The sequence below is a fragment of the Copidosoma floridanum genome, unplaced genomic scaffold (genome assembly GCF_036245765.1).
Source record: "Copidosoma floridanum isolate Cflo_tuat_1 unplaced genomic scaffold, Cflo_Japanese_pri ptg000011l, whole genome shotgun sequence".
NCBI lineage: Eukaryota > Metazoa > Arthropoda > Insecta > Hymenoptera > Encyrtidae > Copidosoma > Copidosoma floridanum.
Window position 1 is genome coordinate 5520835 of NW_028321888.1, and position 11401 is coordinate 5532235.

The 11401-nt window shown below is 48.6% G+C and overlaps 2 protein-coding genes across 2 annotated transcripts; both read left to right on the forward strand.

Annotated features, from left to right (window-relative positions):
* The first annotated feature begins 7035 nt into the window (after nucleotides 1–7035).
* LOC111642935 (uncharacterized) lies at nucleotides 7036–9234 on the forward strand. Its single transcript, XM_089590093.1, has 2 exons — nucleotides 7036–8304; nucleotides 8359–9234. The coding sequence occupies exons 1-2, from the start codon at nucleotides 7036–7038 to the stop codon at nucleotides 9232–9234; spliced, it is 2145 nt and encodes a 714-aa protein (XP_089446219.1).
* Nucleotides 9235–9312: 78 nt separating this feature from the next.
* Nucleotides 9313–9834, forward strand: LOC149375151 (uncharacterized). The gene has a single exon (XM_089590094.1). The coding sequence runs from the start codon at nucleotides 9313–9315 to the stop codon at nucleotides 9832–9834; it is 522 nt and encodes a 173-aa protein (XP_089446220.1).
* Nucleotides 9835–11401: the final 1567 nt, after the last annotated feature.

Below are 11401 nucleotides of genomic sequence, written 5' to 3' on the forward strand. Positions count from 1 at the left end.
TCTAGGATTTTATTTGTCTGTAAATTTGGAAAGTTCTAACATTTTGCTTCAGTAATATTTTTCTGAGCGATTTAAAAGCTTTTGTATACTTACAACAATTGACAGTACATTGTGTCCTCGATAAGGTGTTATTTATATTTGATCTACTTTGGTTTCTTTTATTTTAAATAATTGAAGTCAGTGAACCTATCGATGTCCACAGTCATCAGACAGATGTGACTGGTTGACAATCTTTGCTAATTAAATTAACTATATTGCCTCTATTATACGTAAGGCAATATATGGTAGTAATTACATTGTTTATTAGCTTTGCCCTATTTTTGTTCTTATAATTGTCAGTACTACTGCTGCTATTACTAAGACTGACCTACACTTTTCCGTATTGTTGTTTGTGTCAGTTGATAAGTTGATACGTAAGATAGAAGCATGAAATCAGGTGCAGTATTTCGATTCACTGATTTATTTCCATTGCAGTTTGTTTGTTTACTGTTTTTTTTATTTAAGTTATCAGAGGTTTCTTCTGTTATTTTTTCCAAGTCAGGTACTTTAGATCGTCTATTTTTTGTAGTCATAGTTGTACTTGTTTGTTACGGTGAACTAGAACTTAAGAGTGCGTCTTCTTGAATACGTGGGTTGATTGAAAATTTTTCAATTGTCATATATTTTCTTGAAATTTTATCTTAATCAAATGGTAGTTAAAAATCTGTTTTACATCTTTCTATATATCTACAATTATTTCATCTAATGCAGAATTATCCAAACATTCGGGGTCATAACAGTCTCTTTTGGTCAGTATGTCTTGAATTTCGGGATCTGGCTTATCTCCATCAGGAAAAAGTACCATATTCGCTGATTTTAACAGGTCAAAAAACAACCTAACTTAACGGTCGGGATCTAACTAGATCTTGTGCATAAAAAAAAAAAAATCATCTGAATAAATTAACATTTTAACATATAATAAACCTCTTAATATGAGATTAATTAGTCGTTGGAATGTGGCAGGGGCGTTTTTAAGCCTTCGGGCATATGTCTGTATTAGTAATATCTATGGAGTGTCATAAGTACTGTTATATACTTATCATGTTCAGCCTTTGTTGTAACCCACTTGCCAAATTAAAAACTGAAAAATAATCGGATCCTCCCAACTGATCCATAATATCTGCGATGTTAGGCGATGGATATGCATTACTAATGATTATGTTCTAACTGCATGTCTATTATTTGAAAAAATTTAGAGAGTTTTGACTACTCTTTCTGTCTTTGATTAAATATGATTTTGTCCGAGAAAAAAAAATTCATTAATACATTGTTATTTTATTTTTATCATTTTTCCCAGAAAAACATTTTATTCAATTTTTTCGCATCATTAAAGACTTGATGAATAAAGAAATATTTGGATTTATACATATGAGGCGTTTCATGCAAAATGTCCTGGGCCTGCCACGCTAGCGCTAAAAACCACTGTTTTCAGCTCATTTGCTTGACATTCTTTCTATTTTAGAAAAACTTTGCAAATAGCATTTTTGATATATTTTTTAGTTAACTTTCTGATAGTATGATTAGTTTAAAAAAAAATTTCATTTTCACTAAAATAAACACAAAACATGCTTTATCTCAAAAAAGACATTTAAAAAAATTTTTTTTTAATAGGTGGGATGAAAATCTAAGGTTTTTTTTCATTAAAAATGCCTTTTTGTAAAGTGTGCTCTCACTGAAAAATTCGAGTAAAACAATCCCAAAGAATAGATGCTTGGCCCTCTAAACGCGCTCCAAGGGTTGGCGTGATGCTGTTACATCCCGAGTTGATACGAATCATATTATAAGTAAAAACGCAATTCACTCCTCAAATTCACACAATACGTATGGTGTATATACACAAGCTCATATGACAAGTAGAGATCATACGTCACTTATATGCGTAAATGTGTTTTAGCTTTAAGGTAAATGTTTCATAATCTGCTGACATATGATATGACCAACCTAGTTGTAAAAATGCATGTATGTATTGAAATTGTGCGTTACATGCATGAATTCCTCAATTGTATTGTGTGTATGAATGAATAGTTTACTTGACCATTGGTTGTCCATTTTAATAATGTATACTAATTTAAGAGTTGTAAATAAACACAATATTTTATTATATTCAAAATTGCTTATATTGCTAATTGATTATGTGCAAAACTGCGTTACAACTTTAACTTGTATTTAGTGTTTCTATTGCTGATGGGAGCTTTCATCATCACTAATCCAAAAAACTCAATCGCACTTGTCAGAAAAATGTGATTGGTACTGTTGTATTGTTATTTTCTAATACATGAAATCATAACATTAAATGTCATTTTGCAAGCCTGCACTGTTTTCTGTTAACGCAGTCTGCAAGAACATTGCTGATTAGTTGACCTAATTCAACCAAAGGCTTCTTTTACTTGCTCTGACGCTGTGAAAACGCACCATCAAGAGAAAAAATTGCTCTTTTTATATATGTCACCTGTTCTCTAAAGTATTAGTCTACTCTTGACTCCCGTAACTCCCGAGTACCTTGTACATGTAAGGCATAACGTGTTGGCTGAGGCAACTTGGGTGAATTTCGAAAACATCAGCAGTATCGAACTACGCTAAAAAGCGAGGTACAACGAACGGGGCCCGCTGAGAGTGGTTCCAGCGATAGCAGAGAAAGCAAAAAAATCTTACCGGCTAGGAACTCATTCGTGTAGTTTAAGGAACCACCAAAAAATACTTCACGAAGCATTAGAAAACTCAAAAGCAGCAGTAATAACAATAAGTGATAGATGTAAGTTATTTATCAGTATTATAATTAACACCAAACCTTGTTTAAATGATCCAAGTAAATTGCACTTTAAAGAATAAGTTTTTTTAAGTTGTTCTCATAAAAAAATACATCATCCACATCATTTAAATAAAGATTTTTACCCAACTAAAAAGAACAAATAGAGCTTACAAGCTGAATCCTATGAGACCCATAAATGCCACTAAAATAAAATGGTTAACACCATTCTCTAAATAGGTCTGGTCGTAACAGCGCCACGTCGCACTCCGCTTAAGTTATTTTAAATATATAAATATGTTTTTTATATATTCTTTGTGTTAATGTTTCTTTGGCGTATGCATATTAAATGAGTTTGCATCATAGTTTAAAACCTGCCAATAGAACGATAAGTGTACTATGTGTAATATCTAGAAACTGAAGAGAGAGAGTGCAATCAAGCTTGTGTATATGATACCCTCTGCTTTAAGCTAGGGAGAGAGTATACGGAGCAGGGATTTCTAACATAGCGTGTGCGACTATATATCTCAATTTCTACATAAGCATTGTCTAGGTAGCAGTGTATGATTAAAGGCTCTTCTTGCACAGAGAGAGAGAGAACATCTAACACTTTTTTTCTTGAAATAAGGAAGAAGCACAATGATCTATCCTTAAATAATATATTAATAACTTTATATATGTCTTGCTAATACATATAGCAAAAACACTATAACCATAATCGCTAACCGCAAAAACTACTCAACCGATCTTGCTGAAATTTTGCATAATGATTCTTGACACTTCCTACATGGTTTGAGTATAGTTTTTATCTTGAAAAAGTAAATAACAATAGCAACAAATAAGCTTGAAATTTGTAAAAATACGATAGTTTTCCAGTTCCGTTCAGTTGGATCCGCGAGGTGGCATAGAAGTAAAATCAAAGCAACCCTTCAATAAAATTGAGTAAGACTTGTTTTTATATTTCCGAGCAAAGTACCTAATACTACAGGCGATCACTGGCAATGCATGAAGCATAGAGCTAGGAGCAGTGTGTCTGTTCTCTAATGCACAAGCGACTTATGTCAAACTCCACTTAAACCACTAAGATTAATGAGTTCCACCAATAAAAAGTTGTTCTAAATGCTAACATCTCCAGCTTCCTACCTCGTGCGTCACCGCGCTCGGCCGGTGGCACTCACTCGTGTACGAGGGCTCAGCGAGAAGAGTCGCACGCCACGCGAGAGAAGAAGAAAAGAAGGGGACGACGACTACACGCCGAAGCGACTATCCCTTGTGCCTTATCCTTTATTTAAAGTGTTGAAAAGCTTTTGTAATCCCCTGCGACTAAATAAAGCAGTCAAAATAAACATTTGGTCCTTCGAGCCGGATTTCGAGGAGGAGAGCAGCCAACGCCGCAGCTAGGGTGGTCACAGTCTGCGATTCGACTTTCACAGCGTAATGTAAGTACAGTTTAAAGAAATGTTGTGTAATGGAGGTCGTCGTGGTCGACACAGTTCCCACGATTCGACACAGGTGTTGGCCGCGACGAAGTCGTGCCGCCATTAACGCTTGCCTTGCTGGCACTCGCGTTATCAACAGCGTGCACACGGTGGCTGCCGCGGTCGCCACAGAGCCTGCGGTCCAGCAGCTGTGCCCGGCCACGGCAGAGATAAGGCCGTACGGCTGTCGATGCGACGCTTTGTTCGACGCCATTCGAACGTCAGAAAGCGAGGCTTTCGCGGCCGCCATTGTTAGCCGCGATCAAGCGCTAGCGTTGTCCTCATCGGCCGCGACCGTTGGCCTCGTGTCGCGCGCGTCCGCCTCGCGCGGTGAAGCTGTTGCGCTTCACTGGCGCGGGGGGTCGACGCCGAGGGACAGGCTTCGAAGCTTGTGTAGCTTGCGTGCGCGTTGGCACTTGCGTGGTCTACGCACGTTCCTTCTGGCATCCTCGCCCTTTCGTGTTCTCTCTCACACTCTTTCTCTTTCACTCTAGTTCTATCTGTTTTGTCTGCCGTCGATGCGCCGCGCGTTGACAGCTGTGTCGCGTCTGGCGATGACATGGCCCCGCCGCTCGTGGCCCGGAGGCAAGACATGCTTCGTGCAAACGTCAAGCTAGTGATCGTTTTTTCAGGTCAAACGACGACTGGACGAGCCTGCTCGGCTCCCAGAGCGCCCTCGCCGGCGTCATCAGCCGGTTCGCACGGGACGTCGAGAAAATCGACCCCCCGAACTGGAGCCTAGGTCTCGTGGAAGTAAGGCTCGAGCTGCTGGACGGTTAGTGGAACACTTTCCAGGCCAATCACGTGAGTCTCCTGGAGTCACCGCCGCCCGAGAAGCTGAAGTTTCTTGACCAGATGTACTCGACGGCAGAGTCGGACTATATCGCCTCTCGATCACGCCTCTACAACGCAAGAAACACCCTCACGCCTCTCCCTGGCCCGGGCGGCGCCGACCTGGACCGTCATAACTCGAGACACGGAGCCCGCTTGCCTAAGATCAGCATCCCTTCCTTCTCGGGGAAGCGAGAGGATTGGGAAAGTTTCCGGGACCTCTTCCGCGCGCTCGTCCATGACGATAAACAGCTCACCGACGTGGAGAGGCTGTTTTATTTGAAATCCTTGGTGGACGGAGACGCCAAGGCCGCTCTCGACACCGTTCAGACCATCGGTGCCAATTACCCGACGGCTTGGGCCTTACTCGAAGCGCGTTTCGAGCACCGCCGTCTTCTTATCCATGATCATACCACGGCGCTCCGTAACATCAAGTCTCTGAAGGAAGAGTCAGCTCGAGGGCTTCAGGGTCTCCTCGACACCCTGGGAAAACATCGAGATCAGCTGGAAGCTCTGGGTCGCCCTGTGTCTCAGTGGGACGACTGGATTGTCTCCTGCGCGATGACTGGCATGGATCCGACGACCCGACGCGCGTGGGAGGATGAGATCGAGTGACTGAAGAGCGCTGGCACGGACACCACGGCGGAAGTTGCCACTTTTGCTGCCTTGACGACTTTCCTTCGCCGACAGTGCCGCGCGCTCAGCTCCGTCGAGGCCTCTCGCCCTGTTCGTTCAGCCAACACGGCCAGCATGCGCTCTCCGACCCCCCCGTTTCCTGGACGAAACTTTAGAGCCCTTGAAACCAGTGGCTCGCTGCCGCCATGCCCGTCGTGCAGAGAGTCACACTACCTGGGTCACTGCGCGCAATTTCAAGGCCTTGACGCGCAGGCCCGGCGACGCATGGTCTATCAAGGGCAGTTATGTTTTAACTGCCTGAGATCAGGTCACGCAGTAAAGTTCTGCCCTTTACGGTCCGTCTGCCAGCAGTGCAGGGAGCCCCACCACAGTCTGCTGCACGAGAGCAACCATCGGCGCAAGCCTGAATCGGATCAGCGTCCCTCTTCGCCCAAGAAGCCAAAAGTCGACCCCGCGGGCCCGTCCGCCACCGACTCACAGCATCAGGGGCCTCCATCGTCCTGACTAGCCGTACTTCCGACCGCTCTTGTCCAGATAACCGGTCCCACCGGCCGACGAGTCGCTGGTTGAGCTCTCCTTGATGCGTGCTCTGAGGTTACACTCATCTCCATCCGGTTGGCCCAGCAGCTCGGCGCAGCGCTAGAAGTCAACGAGGCGAGCATTCATGGGGTTGGGGGAGGGTTAACCATCCCTTCGAGAACCCGAGCGCATCTACGCCTTGAAACTGGAGAGCATGCACCGCCAATCCACCTGACAGCGCTCTGCTTGCCGCGGCTCGGGCTCACCTCTCCGTCTGCCCCCTTGCACCCAGCCGTGATGAGACAGTGGCTCGATCTTGAGCCTCTGGCCGATCCAGCGTTTTGCACACCTCACCGTGTAGACATTCTGCTCGGAGTCGACGTTTACCACCGCCTCATCGAACCAGGTTACGTTCAGCGTGATGAGCTCGTCGGACAGCGCACGGCTCTTGGCTGGACTCTCGTCGGCCGTGCCCCTGGCCTGGGTTCGATAGCCCTCATCGCAGGCACAACTCTGCACACGAACACTCAGTTGCCCTGGGATCAAGAGCTGGCTGCGCAGCTCCAGCGATTCTGGGAGATCGAGGAGGTGCCACATGTCAGCCGCCGAGCGCCTGAGGATGTGGAATGCGAGAGAATCTTTGCCGATTATCATCGCGCTGACGACGGGCGTTACATTGTGCGACTTCCGCTGAAACATGACGCTGTGCGACTCTTTGGTGACAGTCTGCAGGGCGCCACCGCGGGCTTGCGCTCGTTGCATCGTCGGCTGCAGCGGACTCCCGAGATGGCTTCTGAGTACGCCCGGTTCATGGCAGAGTACATTGCCCTTAGTCATACGAAGCCCCTTACTGATGACCAACTCGCTGCACCGCACCGTCCAGTGCACTATATTCAACATCACGGCATTTGGCAGCACGGTGACCAAGGTCGCAAACTGCGCATTGTTTTCAACGATTCGAGCCCAACTTCCAGTGGCTATAACCTAAACGACGTGCTCCATGCTGGTCCTCGGCTCCAGACGGCTCTGCCCAGTGTGCTCCTGCGTTGGCGTCGTCACCGGATTGCGTTCTGTACTGACGTTCGCATGATGTTCCGCCAGATCCTGATTGACGAACGCGATGTCGACCTGCAGCGCATTCTGTGGAGCTCCGACCCAAAGCAGCCACCTACGCACTACCAACTGCTCACCGTTACCTACGGTGCCTCGTGCTCCCCGTACCTGTCACTACGGGTCGTACAGCAGCTGTGCGAGGATGACGGCCGCCGCTGGCCCGAGGCCGTCCCAGTGGTGATGACCGATCGCTACGTTGATGACATCCTCTCCGGCGCTGATGACATCGGCTCGGCCAAGCGTCTGCGCGACCAGCTGATCGGACTTCTTCAAGCGGGCGGTTTCCTTCTGCGAAAGTGGGTTGCCAGCACGCCCGAGCTTCTCGAAGACCTTCCCGAAGACGTCCGCCTCCATCCTACTTGGGATCAGCTCAGGGTTGAAGGCCTCGTCAGCGAACTGGGCGTAGGCTGGGACCCGCCCTCGGATTTCTTCCATTTGACGCCGCCCGTTGTCGAATCTCAAACCACAAAGAGATCCATGCTCGCCGCGCTCGCAGGCTTGTTCGATCCGTGCGGCTGGCTTGCCCTGATCGTGTTGAACGCCAAGCTTTTACTGCAAGACCTGTGGCGCGCACGCTTGGACTGGGACGAGAACGTACCGTCCTTCATGACTTGCCGCTGGACCGCTTTCACCGCCGAGCTGCAGGCCATTTCTGGGTTTTCTCTGCCTCATTGGATTGGTATATCTCCGTCGTCGAATGTCCAGCTGCACGTGTTTTTTGACGCCAGTCGCCATGCTATGGCCACTGTTGTATATTCGCGGCTGCGGTCTTCAGATGGGCCCGCTCTCTGCCACATACTTCTCGCTCGTACTAAGCTTGCGCCCATCCGCGCGCTCAAGCCGATGACCGAGCCCGCTGCTCGCACGACCATCCCACGTCTAGAATTGCGAGCGGCCCTCATCGCCACCAAGCTTCTTCGCTCAGCAGCCAGCGAGTTGGGAGTCGCGATCGAGCACTGCCACGCTTGGTGCGACTCTCAAATTGTGCTCCACTAGATACGCTCCGATCAGCCGGCCAACAATGTACTCGTCGACAACTACGTCGCTCAGATCCAGGAGGTCCTGCCACCCAGTGCCTGGCGATACGTGCCGTCGCAATCGAATCCGGCCGACTTAGCCACCAGAAGTGCCGACATGAGTGGCCTCCAACAGCAGCCCCTGTGGTGGCGAGGCCCCACGTGGCTGGCCCAGGACGACAAGTCTTGGCCCCAGGAGACACTGCCTCCGCCCATGCCCACGCTCTCACTCTGCTGCGCCTTCCGCGCACCTGAATCGGACCTGCTGCAGCTCTTCTCGAGCTTGCGCGCTGTACTGGGCCTCCTCGTGCGCGTTCGTCGATGGGTGCGACACCGCTTGCAGCGCATGCCCACCCGTTCTGTGCTTTCGCCGTTGACGCCGTCTGAGATTCAGGACGCTTTTCTGGCCTGCGTTCGGTTGAGTCAATCGATGACGTTTGGGAATGAGTTGGCACTCTTGCGGAAGCGTGAACGTTTTCCGAAACGGAGCCCTTTGACCTCTCTTGCCGCCTTCCTCGATGTCGACGGTGTTCTGCGTGTTGGCGGGCGGCTCGATCACTCATCGCTGTCTTACGAAGAGAAGCACCCTCCCCTCCTCAGTGGAACATTGCCGCTCGCTCGACTCGTGGTCTCTTGGGCCCACGCACGCGCCCTCCACGGTGGATATCGCGTTACCAGCGCATACGTCTCCAGGCGTGCCTGGATTCTCGGCGGGCCACGCAGAATCAAGGCTCACATTAGAGGGTGTGTCATCTGTGCCCGGTTACAGGTGCGCTCTTCAAGCCAGTTGATGGCTCCGCTGCCCGCGTCTCGCGTCACGCCGTCTCGCGCTTTTGGTCGCACCGGAGTCGATTAAGCCGGGCCCTTCTCCGTGCTTACATCGAAGGGACGGGGGATCCGGACCACAAAGGGCTACATCGCTGTCTTCGTGTGCATGACCACCAAAGCCGTGCATCTGGAGCTTGTCGGCGACCTTTCCGCGGCCACCTTCTTGGGTGCTCTCACCCGTTTCACTGGTCGTCGAGGCCGACCATCCGAGCTTTGGAGCGACAACGCCACCTGCTTTCGTCGAGCTGATTTGGAGCTCCGCGAGGCGTTGCAGGGCGCAGAATTTAACTGGGACCTAGTAGCCGGGACTCTTGCCTCCCAGGGGGTTTCCTGGCAGTTCATTCCTCCCGGTGCGGCACATTTTGGAGGACTCTGGGAGGCCGCGGTCAAGTCGACCAAGAGCCATCTACGCCGTGTGCTCGGCTCTCGTCATCTAACAAATGAAGAGTTCTCTACGGTTCTCGTTGGAATTGAGGCCGTGTTGAATAGCCGCCCGTTGACGCCCTTGTCTGGCGATCCCTCTGACCTCGAAGTGCTCACGCCTGGACATTTCCTCATCGGGGCTCCCGTCGATTCCATCATCGAAGCTATCCCCGCTGCAGAGAATTTGGACCCGCTCACGCACTAGGAGTTCGTCAAGGCCGTTCGCGCCCAATTCTGGACGCGCTGGAGTCGTGAGTATCTAAATACTCTCCAACAGAGGCCGAAATGGAGCGCTGTCCGTCGGAACTTCGCGGTGGGGGACCTGGTGGTTCTTCTTGACCCTACGCTGCTACAGTCCAGCGGACGCTGGCCTCTGGGCCGTATCACCCGCATACACCCTGGATCCGATGGACTAGTCCATGCTGCTGCCGTCAAGACGGCCACCGGCGAATACGTGCGGCCCATTGTAAAGCTTGCGCGTCTCCCTGTGGCACCTGCGGACTCTAGCCTCCCTGCGACGGACGATCGAGGGACTCCCCCCGCTTCGGTGGGCGGTGACTAGGGTTTCGCTCTTGGATCGAGGCGGGCGGGATGTTCGGGCTTTCTTACCAACCGAGCGGGGACCCGCGCCCTGCCATGCAACGTTGGGCGCTGCGCTCTCTCCCGGCTTCCTACCTCGTGCGTCACCGCGCTCGGCCGGTGGCACTCACTCGTGTACGAGGGCTCAGCAAGAAGAGTCGCACGCCACGCGAGAGAAGGAGAGAAGAAGGGGACGACGACTACACGCCGAAGTGACTATCCCTTGTGCCTTATCCTTTATTAAAAGTGTTGAAAAGCTTTTGTAATCCCCTGCGACTAAATAAAGCAGTCAAAACAAACACTCTAATCTAGCATTTTGGGATTTTATGGCCATTCTTCCAACCGTCCTGGGGGATCCAGAGCAGATTTTGCCTTAATAACAAGCCACGGAGCACAACCCTAGAGAGTTTAAGTAGCCACAACCACCTCCATCTTAGTGATCATCTCACAAAGAAGTATTTTCCAGGCACAATTTTCCGACGAACAATGAGCGGCTGGTTATCTGGTGAACGACCCAAAAAAGAGATATTCTTTAGTTAGTGGCGTACTTTCCTATAGCACGGTTTCCATATGCAAAGACCCTAAGGGTAAGAGTCAAGCTACCCGCAGCCAGCTTTCTATCATTGAGAATAATAATAACAATAATAATAATAATAATAATAATAAAAATAATAATAATAAAAATAATAATAATAATAATAATAATAATAAATAACCAAAAATACCACCACTGGCCCTTTCAGGGCCGTTTTAAGTATTTACATTCCCTACTTAACTATTAATCTCATCGGTTCTGTTAAGGGCTACTTAAGGTTAAACTATCTTGCCAACTATTACATTTTTACTACTATTTTCAGGAACAATTCGTCCACTAAAGGACTGTATAAGGCCAACCACTACTAAACCAAGCCAGTCATTCACTGGCAGACGTCATAAGCGGAGTTGTTCATCGCAAGGTTGATAACCCCGGCGCATTTAACCAGGAATCACAGATCTTTTTCGAAGTTTGCGCTGGGTGAACCTATTAGCTATAAAGGAAAAATAATTTTTAGCAAATAGGACAGTTTTCAACAGGCAAGTATCACGAACTAATGTCCCCACCTTAGATCACCAAAACAACTAAGTCTGCCGAAAAAGAAGGTTCTTTAGATACCAACGTCTTTGGCATAATACCAGGAGACGATGGTGAAGAA

Coding starts and splice junctions, on each gene's coding strand:
- LOC111642935 (XM_089590093.1), top strand. CDS start 7,036: ATGGCTTCTGAGTACGCCCGGTTCATGGCAGAGTACATTGCCCTTAGT. Junction 8,305..8,358: donor CAGCAGCCAGCGAGTTGGGA/GTCGCGATCGAG, acceptor GTGCTCCACTAG/ATACGCTCCGATCAGCCGGC.
- LOC149375151 (XM_089590094.1), top strand. CDS start 9,313: ATGACCACCAAAGCCGTGCATCTGGAGCTTGTCGGCGACCTTTCCGCG.